Source organism: Apis florea, unplaced genomic scaffold, assembly GCF_048593485.1.
Source record: "Apis florea isolate Af1SG1 unplaced genomic scaffold, ASM4859348v1 contig_3517_pilon, whole genome shotgun sequence".
NCBI lineage: Eukaryota > Metazoa > Arthropoda > Insecta > Hymenoptera > Apidae > Apis > Apis florea.
In genome coordinates, this window is record NW_028256778.1 from 767,128 (window position 1) to 789,505 (window position 22,378).

A 22,378-nucleotide genomic window follows, 5' to 3' on the forward strand; every position below is an offset into this window, starting at 1 on the left:
TTTCTTTTTTTTTTAGTATTTAACAATGGAGCAACATGGCATGGCACAACTTATAGCAACAATAAACTCTGATTTGGAAAGCTTGAAAATTATTAAAGACGGAATGTCTGAAATCCTAATGAGTCATAATATATCGTGAGAGTTATATTTAATATTACAAATTGTTTATGTATTTTTATGAACATAATTGGAGTGACAATTAATATTATTCCGACAACAAGTTTGCAAGAGTTTAAGTAAAACTTGCAATTAAAAATAGAGATTTTTTTATCTCTGTAAATTGACACTATATATATTTATTTTGAATCTACTTCTTCAATGCAACTATTAACTTTTTTTTATTAAGAATTAGGCACAGATCTATTCAAAAAGTTTGTTTTGCTTGAAAATAAAATTATGATAATTTTTTACGTATTAAATAACTAACGTTAATAGTGACCGTTAATAAAACCAATTTGAAGAAAAGTTCTTATAAAAAGTTGTCGCAAGATTGTATTATATTCTTGCATCAATGTTATTAAAATGCGTTTATAATATTTCTTATATCGAAAGGAAAGTGAAATTTGTTACATGAGAAAAAAAAATAAACATTTTTTTATATAAATAATATTTTTTATTGAATAGTTTAATGTCATTAAACACACTCTTTTCATTGCAGAAACGTTCATACTTTTCTTCATGAATACCTTATACATAATACATCTTTATATACATATGATACATAGATGTTGAATATAATATATTGGATAATTTCTTTCAAACTCATTATGATACAGCTATGTTTTCAACCATAATGTTTTTTGAAATTTTCACAAAATATGTAATATTTTACATCTTTTTTCTTCTATTTTGTTTGTTAAATTTGGGTTTAATATATGTATATACAGGTTTCGACAATCATTTTATTTTGAATTGATCGAATTACCCGTAAATTTACATCTCAGATTTTTTAACGAATTAAGAATTTTTTAAATTTATTAACGAATTAAGATTGAGCAAATCTTATTCGATATCAAACTTGTTTCTGCTTCATTATAAGATAGACATTAATGTATTACAATATATATTTGGCTTCACAGTCTAACAAAAACGGACAACTTTCTTCTCATCTTTTCTGGTACATATCAATCCTCATCTTCCTTGATTTTTATTAAAAAAATTTTTCTAGTGAATTGAATATGCTTTACATATATATATTTATAAAAAAAAAAAAAAAAATCCAAAAAAAAAAGAAAGTAACGTTTCATGCATTTTTGCATAATTTTAAAAAATGATATAAAATTGGGAAAATGAAACTACCGATTATAACTTAAAATAAAAATTCAAATTTATTAACATTCTAGGTCGTCCTGAATCTATGCAGATATTGAAAAATGTTATGGAAAATAACATTTTTTAATATTAGGAAGTATCAAGAAAGTATTCAAACATTAGGACGGCCTCGAAAGCTGAATATTAGTTATAATCGGTAGTTTAAAGCAAATTTTTTTTCAAAACTTAAAATGTATGTTGATTTATAAAAGAAACGTAGATCTGTAAGATTTTGAATGTCTTTCTTATAGATAGCTTTTTTAAAAGAAAAGCTAACTTCCATATGATTTAAAATTCTCTTTATTTATTAATCGTTAAATCTAATGGAAGATCCTGCTCCATTTCGACAACATTCTCATTTTTAACTCGAAGATCTTGTCCACAGGTATTGTTCGTATCCACGATGTTACCCCACATATTCTGCAATCCGTACTGCAAATCTACCGTGCCCAACAGATGTCTAAATAAAGGATTTTGCGTTTTAAGAATCAAATCTGAAAGGATCTTCGTTTTTTCCAAAATGTTATCGTTATTATGTACGCAACATTTGTGACGACAACAACAATCGGTGGTATCTTTACAAATTTCTTCCTTAATCGGCATTTGCTCGACTTCCATCTTAAGATCTTCTGCTCTTTTTATCACAGAATGTCTCACAGGATCACTAATCCCAATGTTTTCTTTTTTACATGGTGTGCTGTTAATGATCGACTCGATATTTCTGTAATCAACAGAACTAATTTTGCTGGGACATTCGACGGATTCTTCGATCTTAATAGGTGTCGACTGTGTTCCGATACGAGGCAACGTATCAGGAACGTGATGCGGACTGGTCTGAGGCGATTGAATCGATTGTGGTGGACTTCCTTTAATGATTGTGTTATTAGAAACATACATAGGATTCACTTGAATTCTTTCCGGTATTATGTAACTATCGTCATAGATCCTCGGATAGATTTTCACTTCCTGCTCGTACGTTTTTCTAGGTGTTATCTGTTCCGGTTCTTTACGCTGCTCGTGAAGATTATACATATTATTCCATTCAACAAAATTCCTTTGCTCTTCAAAACTATTGCTAGCTTTCGGGCTCGAACTTGACATGCTGCTTTCGATGCTACTGTCTTTTTTATCAGACGATTCAGAGTGAGTACTACTACTTTGTTTTTCTGGTGAAACGGTATCGAACCTTGATTTTTCCTGAGAATTACTTTCTTCAAAGCTCTTCTCTTGCATCTTATCGTTGTTGTTCACGTAGTGTCTATATGTTTTTACATGCTTACGCAAAGATGAGGGATCAGTGTACCTCTTCGGACAACCGGGAACCTTACAGCAGTAAGGTTTATCTACGGCGTGAGTTCTGGTGTGCTTGAATCTGTCCGAGGAATTCGAGTAGGCCTTATTACAACCTTCAACAGGACAGACATAAGGGCGTTCACCTGTATGGGAACGAGCGTGAATTTTGAGATTCTCCGCCCTGCTGAAACTTTTATCGCATTGAAAACAATGATGCGGTTTTTCATTCGTGTGCGTTCGGACATGGACCAGCATCTTATACCTAGAGAACGTAAAAAGTGACGAAGTAAGAATGGAAATTCGAAGTAAATTCAGTCGATTTGAAATAATGCAAAAAGAAAATGAAAAACTTTACCTAGCATTAAACCCACGTTCACCTCTGGCACATCCTTCCCAGCCACAATAGAAGAGTCCACGTGGTCCCGGCGCAGCATGCAATCGTGCAACATGTCCTGCCAGCTGTTCCAAGGACGTGAACCAACGACCACAATTCTGCCATCTGTAAATTGGAACAGAATGCGTTAGTCTTACTAGTGTGATTTCAATTTATCTTACTTGATCATTTCCAAGCATCGGAAGCATAAGTATACGTTATATGTACATGAGAATACGCAACGTTTAAGGATATTGATCTTTGATCGCTCGGTTGTTTCTAGCAATCGACCCGTTTATAAGATAATTATCGTTTAAGGCCAATATCTCGAATCTCGAGTTCTTCCCGTCAATCAATCTATTTATATTACTTATTTTTCCAGTCACTCATATACCAAGAAATTCTAAATATATCCAACACGCGCAAGAAGGATCACTCTATGCATTTTGATCATTTGATTGATTGAAACCTAGTGTATCTCTTATTCTTCGAAGGGAAACGTCCGTATAAATCTTTAAGAAATTTCATTCGATTCGAAACTTATACGTATTCTTCCCTTTTTCAAGGTTAAAAGAAATGAGTAGCGTGCCATCACGTGTACCACAGTCGACGTACAGAAACGTAATCGGAGTGGAATGGCATTCAGTTGAAATATCGACACACAATTTACGTCAAGAATGTCCGCCATCAACCAATTGATACCAATTCCGTCCGTTGTGCAATTGGCGTCGCTTGACACCAGTTTATTTAAACGCATGCGCTATTTATCACGCTAAACATCGTATTCTGTGAACGGCCATGTCGTGTAAAAAGTTGTGGATCAAGGTAATGATGCTTCTCATCTAATCCGGAACTGTATTTAATCATTCTTTCTTTATTTGCATAATTCATTGTTATTATATTCACATTTAATGATCTCAGCAATATACGAGAGGAAGAATTCGTCGCTTATCGAATTTCAGGGAAAATGGAGGATTTGTCACATGACGCGCAAATACCGTGATTCAGCGATGACAAAAACGATAATAAAACATTACGATAATAAAACAGACATTCCCGAATGCACGAAGTTACCACATGCAAAATGAATGTAACGAATTATTGGACCACGATAAACAATCACATCTCAACAAAATCTTGTCGAAATAGATCGTGAATGAAGTTTGCAAATACGATATTGCTAAGTAATCAAATCTTTATTTCGGGGTTATCGAAATCTGACATTTTCTTTGAAACAGTAAACACTTAGATTTGTCAAAGTCTCGATTCTAGATCTTTAAAAATAATCTAGTGTTTTTATAGTATTTATTATATATTGTATATTATATAATACACATTATATAATAATATAGCATAATACAACATAAATTCTTCAAATATTGAAACTCTCAATCCTCGTTTTTTACTAGTTCTCATTGTCAAAGGTAAGAATAAAACGAAATTAGAATTTTATATTCTTAACAATTATATATCACAGCTCTGTGTTTATAATGCATAAATATTATATTTATTTCTATTTTTAATCTTTATTTTTTTCTTTTTTCTTCTTGCAAATTTCTCTTGAGGAAAATTGAAACTGAACTATAAATAACAAGAAAAACTATAAAAACATCTCAAATTTCTTCAGCGTTTTCCTTAAACGTGGTATATTTTAATTGGAAATTTCTCCGAGATAGGAAGAAAAAGTAATATGAAAAGAAATGAATACTTTGATATTCCATTGGATATAGGAAACTGGTTAGAACCAGAATGACGCGTGCTGTGCGTAGTCATACGCGCGCCATAGATAAATTAGTGTTACTTAAGAGAAGTGCGCGTAAACTGTACGAGATTCGCGTGGAAACTCATCCTTCTTGAGTCAAATAATTTAAATGAAAAACGCAAAAATAAAGCAAAAATGGAAAAAAAGAAATCGACTGAATGAGTCAACCATTCGAGAAGATAGAAATAAGTAAGTACTTTGATATTGAGTTTCTTGTTCACTGATAACGAGATGCAGAACCGAAGATACACATTCATTTCAGATTTCGTAGGGGAAAGAAGAGAGAGAAGCATCAAATCTGCAATTTAGATAACATCTCGTCATTATGTATTTGCAAACTCTGTTCCTGCGGATATATATGCTCGAAGGTGTTGGCAAAATATCTTTATGATTCTATATTTGAATTGCATCTCGAAGTTTTCGAGATTTTTTTCGAGCAATCTTAATAAAGCTTTTATTATCTTAACGATTAAAATTCTAAGAGAAATAATAAATGAATATATATTTCGCAGTGATAGAATAAATAGACTATTTGATAAACATGATAGTTTAAAGATTTTTAAATAATTTGAAAATATTTTTTAACATTTTTTTTTTTGATATTAAGATTTATAAAGATCTTTCTTTAAACAAATTGTTAAAAAATAAAAAAAAATTCTTTATCGATTTTACTATAGTGTTAGTAAGAAATTGTTAGTAAGAAATTATTATATTACTTTTTTTTCTAAATTTCCATAATATAGAAATCTAACATTTTTAATATTTATTTTATTTAAATATTTTTTTTTGTCTTTGACAAAATATCGCAGAATTGCTCTGAATTATTCTTTGGTATGTAATATATGAATTACTTATATCAAAATTCATATTTTGTAAACAAATATTATACATAAGTTCTGCGATATTTAAATAAAATTATTCAATTTATGTCTTAGTATATTATAATTTTAAATATTTCAACTACTAATCTAAAGCACATTGCTTTATTCTATAAAAATCTTTATATAATTAATAAATTCATTAGAAATCTTATGATCTCATTTAGATCATTCTTTGATTTTCAGATTTTAGAATTCTCTAAAGCTTAAAGAAAAGAAGAACAGTGATATAGTTTACCTGCACTTTAGTTGGGCATTCTCTCCACGTCGAATAGAGCCGAGTTCCAAACTAGAGTTGGAGGCGTCTGAATCGCTGTGCACTGGGCTCGGTGGGCCACCGTTCGTCAAACCATCAGGCGACACTCCCAAACCCGGCAACGCGTTCGATGGGGAAGTTCCGAGTTCTTCCTCGACCGGCATGCTTCGCGGCCAAACCGGAAGGTCTAGCGGTGCTTGCTGATGCAGGCTGAGGCTCCCGTAGTAGTTGATGTTTGGGCTAGTCGGGTAACCGGAAATCGGGCTGTAAAAACCCGGTATCGTTCCTAGCAACGTGCCAGGATAACGAACGGAGCCGTACCCACCAACGTGGCTTGGCATTCTACCCGGGACGTAAACGATCATTTTTATTCTCTTTTTTTTTTCTTTTTCGTTAATCGAATTCGACCAGAAACGTGCAAATTTCCCCTTTATAAAATTTTTAGACTTTCAATCAAAGAGAATTTTTGTGAAAGTATGGTATCGATTGTGTTTCACTTTGATGTGAAAAATTTTTACGAATAGATTTGAAAGGTTGACAATATTTTCGTTTATTTCAAATCAATAATTTAATCTTGCGTTTCATCGGCTGCTATGTATCTATCCGATTGATTCGTATCACCTCTTTATAGATTAAAATTCGTTTTCTTCTTTCGCGATTTTTTTATCGCGTTTTCGAAAGTGTTTCAAAAACGGCGGACGTCTCCTCGTTTCCTCAGACCGTATCAAGGGTAGGAAACGATCGACGCATGGATCGAAAATCGCGAACAAGACTTTCCAGGTCTTGCCGGTCCCTTTCTCTGTGTTCGATCCCTCTATCCTCCGAACTATCCGTTCCCAACAAGTCGAACACGGCACAGTACGCTCACGTATACACTCTCGCCGTAGCGCACACCCTTTTATCACACTTAGTCCGAGTCCGTATCGTCAGATGTACTTGAACCGATTCGACTTGAGTATACGGTAGCTCAGGAATTGTTTGCTGTACTCGATCGAGAACATAACTAGGCTGGCCCGCAACAGATTCATCAAACGTGGGTACTCTTTCTTCACGGTGGCCGTCGTCTTTCTAGAACGATATTTCAAATCCGATCCGCAATTCTGATAGAGCTTCGTGGCGCGCGTGGAAAAACACAATTAATGTTTCAGGGATGGAGAGCGTTCGGTTTACTACCGACGCTAGAACACCGTCGCCTTCATCTTTTTTTAGTTTCTTTCTATTATCCCTCTGTTTTGACCTGTGTATAAATTGCAACTCTAAAGCTTAGCTTTCCTTATCTTTCAGCAAATATCTTGGAGCGTGATGATCGAAGTTGTGTAGGGATGACGATGAATCGCGTACAACGGTGGTCAAGACGTATATCGATGACACTCGAGAAAGAAGGCGGAGAGAGAAAGAAAGAAAGACACGATAGAAGATGTGTATTAAGAAGAAAAGACCGCGGCGAATATTGAACTAATGTCAACGACGAACCGACAGCTTTATATATAGCCGCGCTATCGTTGTCGATAACGCCCCATACCCCCCTTTCCTCTCACACTAATACACCAACGATGATAACAGACGACAGTAATCTCCTCGCTCCTTGTAAACGTCTCCGCATATGGATACGTCGAATGTGGACGATTCGAATGAGCTTGAAGAGACCTACCGATCTTTTCAAAAATGGAGAATTATAGAAATGGAAAGTGGAACAGAAAGTTTGGTAATAATCGTTAAATTTAATTGTGATAAATATGTATTTGTTTGGTAATTATAAGTAAGTAGATCAATTGCTTGTGATATATTGCAAAAGGTAATATTTAAAGAAATGTGTAATAGAAAAGCTTGTAATGTAAGGATTTTTAGTTGAGTAATTTCTTTTATTTTTTTTTAATTGCAAAAATATACAATTCTATATAAAAAAAATTATTAAACTTAATGCTGAATATCATTATGATCATTTTCAAAATAGTCTTTGGAATTTTGAAAAGCTAAACATCAATATTAGCACCTTGTTTTGTTTCAAAACAATTTTGAAAATACTTTTGTAGAATGGGTTTTAAAGCTGCAAAAATAATTTTAAAAATATTTTGTATTTTTTTTAAAACCACAGAGTTACTCTTGATTAATGTCATTAAAATATTTTTTTTCAAAAGAACTTTTGACTAATAAAATATAATTTGTATTGCAATATTCATCTATAACTTTTTTGCTTTTAAAAATAAAGAAAATATTCAGAGATTTTTAATTACATTAATGACATCAAAAGTAATATAACTTTAAAGATAATATAAAATATTTTCAAAATTATTTTAAAAAATGAAGAGCACATCAATAGTTTTCCAGAGAAGAATATTTTAAAGATATTATATATTGTAATTATATATTTATCTATATATAATTACAAGTATAACAATTTTACTACAATAAATTCACAAATTTTATTGTCAGATATCATATAAATTAATTTCTATTAAGAAACGTTTTGAAACGTAACTGAGTAAGTAGTATTATAATATTGGTAAAAAGTACTCTTTGATACGTTTAGTTCAAACGGTCAATTTTGTTTATATTACATTAGTTCAAAGGGCAATCATATAAAAATTCAGAAGATTAATTCAGTTAACATACTCGTTACGACGTAGTTTTTTATTTTTCTATTGTATACATACACGGAATTTTTATATTTAACAAAAACATTTCTATATAACATAAATTTATAATAATTACTAACTCAATCTTCTTATTCATATATTTTAAAATTACATAAATTTTCATGATATATCATAATTTTTATAAAAATTTTTTAACATCATTATGATTTAAAACATCATCAATATTTTAATATTTTTTATAATTTTTCTATATAAAAAAATCACTAAATAATAATAAGACATTTATAATATTAATAAAAACATTTCAATCTAGCTAATATTATAGAGACAATATTTTGTAATTAATGCTTTTTAATTGTTGCATTGATCGATTACTTACATATTTTAAATATTACATAGTTTTATATTTGTTAAAATTGTAATAAAATTTTCGCGACACATTGGTTGGGAATCACTGCTGTAATCTATATTTAAAACGTAATAGTTTTGAACACGTAGGAAATTGAACAAAATACTTATCATTAAATATTATTAATACATAGTGGAAAAAAAATTATATTATTTCCATTTTAAAACAAAAATAAAAAATATTCTTTTTATAAATTAAAAATATATATCCACTTTTAAATCAGATCGATAAAAAAGTGTATAATATATTCTTTGATGCCATAGAATTTTAATAATTCATTTTTGTATGTTATCAGATAAGAAAGATCGAAAATCATTGCTGTATAAGAAGATTGACGAAAGAAATCGTCAATCTTCTCGAATTTCCTACCGTCAATATCTCAACATCGATACGGCGCATTAGCTCGATTATTCAAGCCACGCCAGGCGCCACGTCGAGTCGCCAGTAGCGACTTCTGAATGCATCTGTAGCCGATCGAAACAAAAATCGAGAAGGGTCCTCTTGCCCGTGATCCGCCCGAAGAAAAAGAACAATAAAGAGGTCACGATCCCGACAGGTACGAAACGAATAGGTATCCCTTTTGGCCGAGTGCCATGACACGTCGAATTTAGGGGCATAGCTATTCCTATGTTGATCCTTTTTTAAGTCCTCCCTGCGATGGACATTCCCCCGCTAAACCGAAAAGAACAAAGTCCTACATATCTTCGAGAAGTAGGCGCATGTTATCGCCACTTGCATTAACGCGTTGGCGCGAATGGACGCTTGCAAGCTGAGTCAACAGACTACACGAGTTGACTAATTCCTTTCCACAAGGTAAAATTTCAGCGTAGTGAGGAACACGCGCTTGCACCGTGGGTGGGCGCCCTCTCGTGTTCGTGCTTCGAAATCTTGTTGAATCAAGGTTTTCGTGATTATGTTCGAAAAAATGTGATATGTTCGGAACCGTAATAATCATCATCATAAATTAATCGAAATTCGATCGATCGATAATCGTCTATTTGATTTTTATAGATTATCTTGATAAAAATTAGTGAAATTATTTGCAGTAAATTAATTGCAGAAGGATCGGTTGAACACTATTTAATTGAAAAATATGCAAAAAAAAAAATCATGTAAAATATGATCTATATGATTCGAAGATATCGAAGAAATAGAAAAAATTTCTCAAGAAGAGATCCTATCGATGGACAAATAATCAGAATCCCCGCCATCGTTTTCGTAAATACAGTGAGGTGTGCTGTTATTAGGTTAGGTTTCTGACGTCAAGTGTGGGATTATCTTAATAAAGGAAAAATTTCGAATTACGCAAGTGAATGGAGACTACCAATCGTGACGGTTACTCTGACGATTTGCGATACAGAAAATAGATAACGAAGAAATAATCGCATTCGATGCACTTGCCCAAAAATTGAATCTCTCTTGGATACATTCAAGACAAAATAATTTGAATGATCTTCATTTCGCGTGAAGTGAGTCGTCCTTGAATTCTTTGTATTCCTATAGCATTTGGTCATTATAAAACTTTTGCGTGCAACTGAAAAGATCAACGAGCTGTCAATAATCATCACGCGTTTTATCTTCGCTCAAATTGTCGTGTCTGGCAGATGCATGCAATTTCTTCAAATTACATTCATTAATTGCAACATTCCGACTGTCTTTGAACATATGTAAGTATACATGCGTAAATACATATCTATTTCCGTGGAAATTTAAATAAATAAATTAATAATCTTTAATTTATTAAGATTATAATTATAAAAATCATTTAATTATTATTTTTGCTTCTAATAAAGGAATAAACAAGAATTGCTAGGAACCGTTTTCTTTCTTAGGAAAAAGATGGTATTTCTTTTGGACATAGAACAGATGCACACCAACCAACCGTGAACGTTACGATAAATGGTCTATTCTTTGTGAAATGAAAAATCAAACGGGACTTATTCTCCAGGCTCACGACCTTTCGCGAACAAAACTAAAAAAATAGACGAGATTCGTGATCTTTCGAAAGAAGATGAATATTATGTTCCATGAAAAACTTTTCATGATTTTCTTTAAAAATAATTTTTTGATTAATTTTAATTTTTATTATATTTCCAAGATTGGTGCATCTGTACTTCTTAATCAAAAATCAAAAGATTTTTCGCAATAATTCAAGATCAATTCAAGATTATCGACATTTCCACATGAGATTACTAATTGGATAACAATCTAATCTTGAATCATAGGTCAGAATTTGTTTTTTTCATGCGTGTCAATAAATAAGCTTCAAGATTCACCTGTTACTATCAAAGCCAGTGTTTCTCAATCATTTTCTCGGTTTTTCCATTAGGTAATCTATAATCTATATTTTTTTCATTTTAATGTGTAATATAATATATCAAAGAATTGATTATTTCATTGGATTCTTGCACAATATCAATGAATTAACAAATTATAAAAAAAAGTTATGGATTAATTTTTCATTTTTTTATAATTTTAAATTAAACAGAATAATCATACTTATAATTTGTGAGATTTATTTGTAAAATATTGCTATTTATTACTTTGTAAAATTTCATTTCTTTCTTATTAGGATGATAAGACATCGAGGTGGTCTTCGTAGTTATTAATCATTAAGAGATATAAATATTGATGATGTTTATATACTATACCATCCGAATGTTATTCTATATCATTATCGATATCGCCGATATAACCATTCATGATGAAAAAATTATATATATATTTTTTTTACTCGCATTGCGTATAAACATAAATAGAAATAGCAGATATTATTTCTATTAGATTACGATACTAAATCGAAATAAAATAGTCAGTGTTTACGTGCATACTCAATGAATTTTCAAATCTAATTTTCTCCAAAAAATAGAACTTTATATTCTATATCTTATTTTTAAAATCAAAAATTATTTTTTTTTTTTTTGATTGCAAATTGTTGAATCTTAAATATTTTGAGTTCATTGATTTTATTTTATGACATCAATCAAATTTTAGCTTAGCCATCTGTATTCCTATATGGAAATATATCAAGAATATAAATCAAGAATCGACGTGTTTTTCTTTTTTCAAGAATCACATGATCGTTTCGTTTCATGAATTATTCCCGTTTAACCTTTCTTATGACGCAAGAAGCCATATTGTACGCGTACATGATGGAAACGATTCTCGAGGAGAGATTAAGGAACGATCACAGAAACATTAGAGGATTGGCATAATAAGGAGACAAAGAATGGTGCACGATATCCTGGTGGCGACACAACAGATGCCAGACGGAAGATAGACATTGAAGAAAAAAAAAGAAAGAAAAAAAAAAATTAAGGATTTCCCGGGGAACACAGGCTGCTATTGTCTCCTGATCTTAACTCGAAAATGATCGGTACCTGATCCCAACTTCCAACCAATCATATCGTCAAGATCTTTCTTTGGTTACTCAGTCGATGTTTTAGGTATGTCGCTTTTCATTTTTCCACGCGACTTCGAACGAAATTTTCATATATAAATTCATATATAAATATTCATTAGGATAGGACGAAATATAAATTTAAAAAAGTTTATAATGATAAATCAAATTTAACTTTATAGAGAAAGGATAATGAAAAAGGAGATATACGTGTAGTTGTTTTGTCTCCAAAATTATGTTTTATTTTTTTACCTGTTTTATATTCAAATTAAATTATTATTAAGAATTAAACGAAGGATACATAATTATTTTTCAAATAATTTTCAATATCCAATCATAACAAAAGTAATGAAATAAGAAATCAAGAAAATCATAGCATTATTTTGATGCACAGAAGCATATGAGACAAATTTATAAAAAGTCGAACATTCTCTCCATTTCGAAGATCGAGCTAAAAAATTCACAAGAACGATTAGATTAATCTGTGCAACCGTGATTCCCTGAAACACCCCCAGCGGCTCTACTCGAGGATATTAACGATAATACGGTACCAACTACTCTCTCTCTTCCTCTCTCTTCCCCCTTCCATCCACTGAATTCCCCATCCCCCTTCTCGCATGACACCCCACGGACCGAACTGCCGGCGTCGGCACGCTTTGATCTCAAAGAACGCGGCGAACAGGTAGAAGAGACCGAGAAAAGGATGGAGAAAGGATGAAAAGGTCGGGGAAGAAAGACGGACGGTCAAAGACGAAGATTCCATGGGGACCAATGAGACCCGAACCCGACTCTAAACTCGAGAAAATATGTTCCGAGTTTTTAGATTGAGATCCGCCGGAGATAGCCCTTTCCCTTGATCCTTCCACACACACGCATACACACTCTCTCTATCTCTATCTGTCTACCTACTTCTCTCTCTTTCTTTCGAGCTCATCTGGTCCTTGTCGCGCGGCTTACATGGAACGCCGACAAGAGATACCTCTACCCTTTGGCCCCACCGTGAGGATCTTCGATCTTTCATTTAGATTTGATTTTGGTATTCCACGAGCGAAGCATCTTCGGGTTCAGAGGAAATTTCCGAGATCCCACTCGACAACGAAGAAATAATTTTCACCTATTAATGGGTTTTATAATTTAAAAAAATGTTATACATGTTTTTTTCTATTTTAATGACAAATAGAAATTATTATAGGAAACGTTCAACCGTTTAACCAGCAGTGGTATTTAAATAAAATATATTATTAGATGAAAATATTTAATTACATATATGCAATGGAAAATTATGTTTCTTCTCTTTTTAATTGGTTGGATTAAAATTGTGAGAATTATTAGAATAATTTAATAATTTTTTTTTTAGTTTATAGAAAAGAAACAGTATTTTAATTGATTATTAAGCAAATTATTCTTTCGTTATTCATTCATAGAATTTCGATTATCCAAATGACTAATTATGCGAACACAGAATACATTTTACATCCTCGAACAGTGTCATTAATTTATTTACTATAAATTATGTTTCTCTTATTTTTTACGAACGTTATTTAATTCCTGATCGTATTTATAAATTTGCTTCTTTCAGATCGATCATCGCTTATCCAATTATCCATTACGTTGATTTATCTTCCAAGTAATTCAAATATTCGACATTCCATGGGATTGATCACTGGTAAGAAAGAATTTTTTCCACGCTCCCTTAAAAATTTAATTCCCAAACGGATCGAAGATCCATCTAGCCTCTTTCTTTTAATTTATGGGAGGTGACGGAGCAGAAGGAGACGAGCATCGAAGTTCACGGACCTCCAAGCAAGAATTTACACGGCACCCGTGTGCGTTTGCGGCGTTTCGACTTGCACCGAGGCAATGAAACACAGCATATATAGAACGCGTGGCACTTTGCGTGTGGCTGCCACTACAGAAATACCCTGTGAACAGAGCAGGGTGCAGGGTATCGGTCCTCTCGCGAGAGGACCGAGTATAGGGTCTTCGCAGTCGGCCTCGCAGCGGGGGTTGAAATTCCCTGGTGGCTCGCCTCGCGGTACCGCGTCGTCTAACGTAGACGTCCTCGGCGCACATTTTTATTCGATCGCGCTGTTGGGGGCTACCAGCCAGCCGTGGTTCTCCTCTTTTTTCCACCGATACCCGCGCGAGCCTCGAGTGCCGTGAGAGAGGAAGACCGTGGCCTCTTGTCTCTCTGCGAAAACCCACGTGAATTCCGTGAAACCCCCGCGGTTACCTTCGATGACCCTCCAAAACTGCTTCGATCGCCAACTTTTGCACGTAAGTGCTTCCTAAGCCGACGATTCTTTCCCACAATTCTCACGAGGAGTGACCAATCTCGAGTCGACGAAACCAGTCGACAACCTTTGTCTCACGGGGCAAGAGAGCCAATTGGACCACCTAATTCGAGTGCAACCACCGGGATCCGTCTACTTATTAAGCAAACTGGAACAACCCATCGTCGACGGTTTCGTCTGAATGGCGAAAGACGACCCTCTTTCTCGGATTATTCCTCCGAGCTTTTCTCAAACGCAAGAGGGAGGGCGTTCCCGGCGTCTCGGTCAGGTAGTCGAACCAATTAGAATAATTGTCGTCCCTCGAACGATCTGGTTGCTCGAGGATCGCGTCACTCGCACGGAAACCTCGAAATCGAATGGCCGCGGTGTGGTGACCTTGCGGGGTAACACGAGAGCGGCGACGAGGACGCCGCTGGGGATGAACGACGTATCCTTCGGTGATTTATCACGTTTCAGGATGGAATATTAATATCGGTATGGCGTGCGCCTCCGCTCCTTTTCCAGGCATCACGATCGTCCACGGCCGAGAGAGTCACACGAACGATCGTGTACGTGTGCACACGTCTCTCTGGATCACGATGCGCGTGCGCGCGCACACATATATAAACCCATAGGTATTACGAACGGGACAGAGGATAGCTACCGGTCACAGCAGGAGAGCACGCCGGGGGTCCTCTACCTCTCCGCCGACTTGAACCTCGCTACCGAGAAAGAAGCGAACTTTCGTTTTATCCTCTCTTTTCTTTTTCCTCTCCAGCCTCGCCGGCCTCTTCCTCCTCCGCGGTTATCCTTTGTTCATCTTCTTCCATTGCGGCTTCTTCCTCGTCCCGCTTCGTGCTTCTTCGGCTCCCTTCGTGGCGACGTGACGGCGCTACTGTCTGCTGATTCGTCGAGCTCGCGCGGTCACGTGACCACTTTATAAGGAACGCGGCGCCGCTCACCGCTTCACTCGCCCGCTGCGCTCCCTTTCGCGAGGTTCTTCCGTGCCGTTCTCTTCTACGTTTGCATTCAATGTTATTAGATATTGTAGCTATTATTAGATGTTAAGGTATGCCAATTCTTCGTGTTTTTGAAATAATTTCGTTCTAATTTTTTTTTCTTTTTAATTTAAACGATCAATTTAATTGATCTATTTCTATTAGAACAGAAGAAATTTTATTTTGAAGAATTGAAAAAAATTACTTCATTATTTGTTTATTTTAAATATATATTAAGAAAAATAATCGTCGAAATTATTCCAAAAGAGAAAATACTCAAAAATATTGATCAATTCGTTAAATGATTATTTCAAATAATGTCATTTCACAGGTCTCTTTGAGCTTGCAAAATGCGAAACGATCTGAATTGGTAGCAATATAAGTCTAAATGCGAAGAAAAAAACTTCCTATCAAGTTCTCATGAATTAATCGATGTTGATAGCAGTTTATATTGGTAGTCTGATCAGATTCGAGCAATTAGTATACTACTCCTTTCACATCCAAACAAATGGCAGAGTTACAAAGGTTTGAATCAGCATTATAAATGATTAATGATTAAAGATATTCTATTATTCGTTACATTTTGTTCTTAATTTTGAAACTAAAATTTTAAAATTGATAAAATATATTATATAAATTTAAATAATAAAATTTAAAAAATTTTAAACAGTTTCAATTCAGAATTTCATTTTTAAAAGATTATTGAAAGAATAATACAAGAGGATAAATTTTCCAATTGTAAGTTGTTTGGAAGATCATTCAACCATATAAGAATTATCAATAATTATCAAGAATTATCAATTATTATCAATATTTTTATCTAACAACTTCATGTTTTCGAGTCGCTGCCACCCAGCGAAGAGGAATCGTAAAAGCAACAACGTGATTGCACGTATCTTATCGCTTTCTCTAAATTCAGCAAAGATTACCACCACCACGTAATTGCGTCGATTGAAAGATAAGACAACTTTATTTTTTCAAAATGATATTTTTTTCTGTTGACTTATGATGATGGAATACAAGTGATAACAAGTTGAGTAAAGCTCCGTTGAATTCCACTCAATACCTGATGCAAACATCGTTATGCAGTGGACACGAATCGTGAGAAAAACAAATTATTCAAGCGTGTGCAGAAGTTTTAGTATAATTATTTTAAATTGAAATCTTTTAAGGTTTGGTATTGAACTATATATGAAACGCTATTTTTCACGATTGATAAAAAAAACTATATATATTTGACATATTCTTGACAAATAATAAAATACCGCTAAAGCATGTCATCAATTCTTTTTATTTTTTGATAAATTGTTGTTTTCCACGCTACTACTCACTTTTTTTTAAAAGTAATTTTGAATCGCTCAACAAATTATCTTCTCAAATTCCAGGAAAATTAGAGACAATAACTTGGAAGCATTATCAAATGAAAATCCACGAAAGAGAAAATTGCAATTGGATTGAAATCGTAATTAAACGATTATAAATAATTTGGGCAATAAAATTTGGAAGAGAGATCATAAGCTTGTCGAGAAATCGACAAATCATTCTGGTAAACAATAAACGCTAAATTGCAAATTGAATTATGTACATAACTCGGCAAACTATCCTTAACTTGAGCTCGGAAGTTCTTAACGCCGTAAGTGGTGTTGGAATCAACAGGTTATCATATATTCAAACTGATAAAATATTTATTAGCCATAACACATATATGAAAATGGTATTATAATTTCGTTACCTTTAAAGCAGTCATATTTTTTTTTTTATTTTGTTTTTTACTTCATATTTCGAAGAATAATTTATTATATCTAAATAAAATTACATACATCTTTTTAAACCGCATCTTCTCTCAAAACTAACTAACTTTCTTATTTCAGTCACTGGAACCGACCTTTGCTCGAGCAACTTTTTACGGAGGAACGAGTCCTTCAACCGTAAGTCATCGTTCTTCGCACAATAATGTAAATAGAATCGATCCAATTCGATCAGATTCGTTGAACTTTAACTTCAATTACTTTTCACCAGATAAGAAGGTACACGCGAGAAAGCTTCGAATGTTATGCTTTAGTTCTTTTTTTATCGTGCGCACTCCGTTTGAACTTCTCGGAAATCTCGTTGACCTTTCCAGATCTCAGGTTATTACGAGATCGCAAGAAATTGTGGGTGACGTTCGCCGAGCAACTATCTCGACCCCTCATAGAAGAGTTCTCACGCGCGATGCTGTATCGATTTTGCGTTAAATATCGCGCATCACCGTCCATCACCTTTTCTCAATCGAGTTAACTTAAGCTTCGAGGCTAAAACGAAGAATAATTTTCGTCAATGGAGATCAATTTTTCTCGATCATGAAAATAGTGATCATGAAAGTGAAAATTTCCTCATGAGTGAATTTTTCGTGAATTAGATTGATTATTAAGAGCAAGGATCATCAACTTTTTTTTTAATTATAGCATGAAAATACTCTCGAATATTTTTTTTTTCAAGAGAGTATAATTTTGTATATAAATAATACATTTGAAAATTTTGAAAAATCGATTGTAAAGAGATTGGAATTTGTCTTCCTTTGTCGCCAAGATTGTAAAAATATCACGATGCTACACGTGACGAATATAGATCGATTTCGACGCACGATCGGAATGTGTCACGATCAATAAACTCAATTAAGAGAAGGCGAGGAAGATCGATGCCTCGAAGTCACGTGGAGGACAGAAGTATCAGAGAGTGATGCATCATAGTTTATATTTGGTTCAAAAATTGGCAAAAATTAAAAGATATTTTATAAGAAATCTGGCAAGGAAAAAATATATATATACATATAAATATACAATTTAACTTGTAGGAGAGACTTTTCAATTTATTAATACGATATAAATTGAATATGAATATTATACAAAATTATCAATTTCATTTATGATCAAAACATATTCGAGAGATACACACAGATAAGAGATATCTTTATTTCCGTCGCACTGTCGCCTCGCTCTACCATCTCGCTCCATCTAACGAAAACTTCACTCGTTCGCAACTTAACAAACAATCCTCGTTCAAAACTTCCCTCTTATCTATTATATTTGCACATTTTAGCCTCTGGAATTAACGTTTCCCAAAAATATCCCATAATACACACGTGCCAATATAAAAAGAATTAATTTCCCTCGTAAAATGTCATTAAATTTCTCTCTCGTTGCGCAACAAGGAAAGATCCTGCACGATAGATGGCTCCACTGTCCACAGGAAGAAGAAGAAGAAGAAGAAGAAGAAGCGTAGGGCCCCCGCGGCGGGAGGTTTTAATCTTCAATTCCGAAAATCAACGTAATGTATTCCTCCCCTCGGCCTGTTCCCGACTTAGAACAGGAGGGGGAAGCAGAAGAGGGAGAGGAGCGCAACCTGTAATTTCAACGCGAGCGGACTAAGTCGTCGGTAATATGGGAACCCAGGCCTGGTATATAACGGCTCATTTCCATAATTCGTTCTTTAAGCATCATTTTTAATAGGCCCCTGGCGCCGAGCCGAGAAGGCTTTCACTTCTCTCCCCCTCCACCTTCGCAGCCGAGCGGCCCCCGCCGGATTCGTGGGGCCGCCGCCAAGACCCCCACGGCGACTTCCACTTCGATTTCCGCTGCCCTTTATCCCCGCATTGACCTCGATGACATCTTCATCGCCGGCGCACCTCCACCAGGAAGCAATAAAAGATTCTCTGGCGTCGTAACGGTGCCTCGCCGACCCCCCCTCGCCTTTTAACTTTCCAATCGTTTCGAGTGGAAATTCAATTAACAAACGATCGATCACGCATCGAAATTAGAAATATCCAAGAAATTATCCTTTTTCTTTTAATAACTTATTCATTTTTCTAATCGCAACACGATGGAGATTCTCGTCAATGGAGAGTAACTTATTATTATTATTATTATTAATTACACCAAAGTTTGATAGTTTATTTTGTTAACACAATACTCGTGTATTTCTACTATTTTAGAATATTGTTGGCGATCCAGGGAAGGCAGAGAAGTTTTACCTTTCGTCCGGGAACCTGATGGGATGGTTCACGAGGTCAAAAATAAACAGGCGAAGTTTTTACTTTCCTCGAACACGTTTCGTTTCGAGGCCCCCTCCCCTCGATGAGCCGTGGCGCGATGGCACACCGTCCCCCCCGAAACACGTCCTTCGCACACGTTTCTCGATTTCTGGAAGGTATGCAAGCACGGATAGGGGGAGGGGGGGGGGGAAATATTTGCCAACTTTCCGTTGTTTGGCCACCGAAATTCAGGAAAGAGTTTGGCAACTTGCATCGACGAAACTCAATGTGCACTCAGAAAAACGAAAAGACACATCGGTTTATATCGTGTTAGAAGAGTTAAAAATATATATTCTATTATTTCGTTAACTTTCAACTAACCCATCGTTAACGACTCTGAAGAATGAATTAATGGCAACCCCCCTCGATCCGATGTTTCTGAGAATCTTTCCTCTCTTCGATCGGCGAGAAGGCTGTAACGCACAGTTTGCGGATCTCCCGAAGGGTCTTTAATCTCGCTGCTCAACCCGCCCCCGAGACCTGACAATTAATCACGAATTTCACACCACGATTCTCCGCGTAGGGAAAGGAAAAGGAGGGGAGAGATTCTTGGGGAGGGAAGAGTGGTCTCGACTGGACCCATCGAATGAATAGAACACGCATCGCAACGAGAGGAGGGGAAAACGTTACGAGGCATGGAACGGAAAGCGTGGAAGTTCGGTGTCGGTGAGACGAATCGTTAAACTGGGCTGCATTGACAAATGATTCGAACGGTTCGTGGCCACAGAAACCGTGAGGGACCTCCCACATCGCGCGTGCACACGCCTCGCCCTCCTCCCTTTCTGTGGTTCCTCCTTCCCTCTTCCTCCTCTTTTCTTTCCGCTATTCAAGGTTACGGACGCGTCCCCGGATGACACGGTCCTTTCGGATTAAAAATAGCATCGCGAGGACCAACTCGGACTCGAAACTTTCGCTACTTCCCTTTGAGTTTCTTTTTTTGTGGATCTTGGACATTTTTGTGAGATTACTCGAAATGTACATCTTGAATTGAATTGTAACGCTTTCGAATTGGCGAACTGTTTATACGAAAATTTCGTTATCGAGTGAGTGAAAATAATAATCGAAAAAGAACGGGAGATTAAGTAATGGTTAGGAATTAATTTTAAAAAGAATCAATATTCTAATTCTACGTTATTAAAATTGAAATTTCCCCACGGATTGAAAAGCAAAATACTGTTTCTAAATAGTATAACGCTTGTAATCTCGTTCGTAATGGAGTTTTACGTTCCAATAGGTTATCCATAATATTCTTATCTCTTACTTAATTATCTTCTATCAGTAATACGAGACAAATTAAAATGACCCTACAATCTTTTCAAAAATTACGTGCACACAATTTCACTCGATTAATCTCGGAAGTGAGTTAAAGCTAATAAAAGAATAGTAAATATCAATTTCTCGTCTCAACGAAGAAAGTATCAATCTCAATAATGTCCTGCAATAATGAAATCCAAATATTAACAATATTAGATATAACTTTAACGTATTACAAACCCATCATGAATCATCAATATTAAAATATATATCTCGACTTAATTACAATGCCAAACCCATCCAAAATATTCATCTAAAAACACCTATGGTTAACGAGTCCGAGTTGAAAAATCGCAACGATCGAACTTTTGTCCTCGGGGACGTTAACGGTGGAAAAGGATGGAGCATGGACCATAGGGGGTCGCCGAGGACTCCTCTTACGAACCATCCCTCCCCTCCCCTTGTTACAAGTGGTTGCATAGAGCTGCTCGATGCTTATGGCGATTCACGTGGGACGACGGCGCAAGACACCGTGGCGTACCACACACAACGCGACACCTCGGCTCCGAGTTGACCGAGGACTCCACGAGGACCACACACGAAGGATCGCCCTTCCCCGCGCGCCTTTCTCTCTCTCTCTCTCCCACTGCTTCCTTCTTTCGCGCGAAACTTAAGGGAAAAAAAAGGAAGAAAAAGCACGAAGGGAGAAGATGATGGTACGAGATGGAAGGAGGAGGAGGAGGAGAAGCGTCTGAAAAGGGAGAGGAGTCACTTAACCACTTTGCCATTAAACGCAACCGGGAAGTAGGAGTATTAAGGCGTGAGCCGGCTCGTTACGAAATCGGTCTCGTGATATTGGTCGGAAGTGTGTGTGTGTGTGTGTGTGTTTTTTTTCTTAGAAAAGAATTGTGTAATTAATCGAGATCCGTTAGAGGCTTGTTTTTCACAGCTCTCGAAAAGGTCGCGCTTGTTTTTAATCGATAGCTAGTGATTGATATTGACAAAAAGTAACCGTTTTCTTTCGAATTTGAGAATAATCGATTAGATGAAAGAACAAGAATCTTTCTACAACAGGGAAGGGAATCTTTCTACAAGAATCTTTCTTATACAGAGAAGGGTTAAACGAGCAGATTCGAAAGGGAGAGGAAGGTTTCGCCGATTCGAGCCGGGTCAAGCGATCCGCTAATTCTCTTAACAGATGGTACGCGTAACGCGTTCAGACCCCTTGCACGCATCTCTCAACATCTCGTGGCAAGATCTGGCTTTTTTCTTCGAATCGCGATTCCTAAATATCGAAATAAGTGGTGGTGGAGAGCATTTCCAATTCTCAGCATAGCGTAGGACAGAAAATCAAACAATATCTATAAATATTACGACGTTAGGAGTACACAAGAAGCTTTTCTTCGAACCACAATTCCTAAATACCACGATATTGGCAAAACAGAGTCGATAGGTGGTAGAGAGTTCGAATGTAAGAGTGTGTATATATATATATACACATAGGA

General features: G+C 35.2%; 2 protein-coding genes and 1 long non-coding RNA gene across 29 annotated transcripts in view; 2 read left to right on the forward strand and 1 right to left on the reverse strand.

Annotated features, from left to right (window-relative positions):
* Nup54 (nuclear pore complex protein Nup54) overlaps positions 1-604 on the forward strand; it is a 4,331-nt gene extending 3,727 nt beyond the window's left edge. For both annotated transcript variants that reach the window (XM_012493759.3, XM_012493760.3), the window contains exon 5: positions 17-604. In XM_012493759.3, the coding sequence (XP_012349213.1) occupies positions 17-139 (123 nt within the window). In that variant the 3' untranslated portion in view covers positions 140-604. The remainder of the gene's footprint in view (positions 1-16) is intronic.
* LOC100868185 (uncharacterized) lies at positions 591-6,238 on the reverse strand. Its single transcript, XM_003698605.4, has 3 exons — positions 5,856-6,238; positions 2,960-3,103; positions 591-2,866 (listed from the first exon to the last, which is right to left on the reverse strand). Exons 1-3 carry the CDS (start codon positions 6,236-6,238, stop codon positions 1,612-1,614), a joined length of 1,782 nt encoding a protein of 593 aa, XP_003698653.1. The 3' UTR covers positions 591-1,611.
* On the forward strand, positions 3,091-21,425 carry LOC116415312 (uncharacterized). 26 transcript variants are annotated; one of them, XR_015294028.1, is made up of 13 exons: positions 4,408-4,928; positions 5,002-5,107; positions 5,804-7,578; positions 9,175-10,546; positions 10,712-11,208; positions 11,874-12,325; positions 13,859-13,945; positions 14,037-15,621; positions 15,882-16,075; positions 16,221-16,651; positions 16,936-17,183; positions 17,422-17,478; positions 17,570-18,701. It is a non-coding gene; the product is annotated as an uncharacterized LOC116415312 (long non-coding RNA). The 26 variants fall into 26 exon arrangements; XR_015294029.1 differs by having other exon boundaries at positions 16,936-17,096; XR_015294026.1 differs by lacking the exons at positions 16,936-17,183; positions 17,422-17,478; positions 17,570-18,701 and adding exons at positions 3,208-3,477; positions 3,544-3,802; positions 3,940-4,401 and having other exon boundaries at positions 4,543-4,928; positions 14,037-16,075; positions 16,221-16,828.
* The last annotated feature ends 953 nt before the right edge of the window (positions 21,426-22,378 follow it).

What these genes read in the sequence shown, in the direction of transcription:
- LOC100868185 (XM_003698605.4), bottom strand. Translation starts at nt 6,238, where the DNA reads ATGATCGTTTACGTCCCGGGTAGAATGCCAAGCCACGTTGGTGGGTAC. An exon ending in AATGCCCAACTAAAGTGCAG is followed by an intron (nt 3,104 to 5,855) that starts GTAAACTATATC and finishes TCCAATTTACAG; the next exon opens with ATGGCAGAATTGTGGTCGTT. An exon ending in GAACGTGGGTTTAATGCTAG is followed by an intron (nt 2,867 to 2,959) that starts GTAAAGTTTTTC and finishes TACGTTCTCTAG; the next exon opens with GTATAAGATGCTGGTCCATG.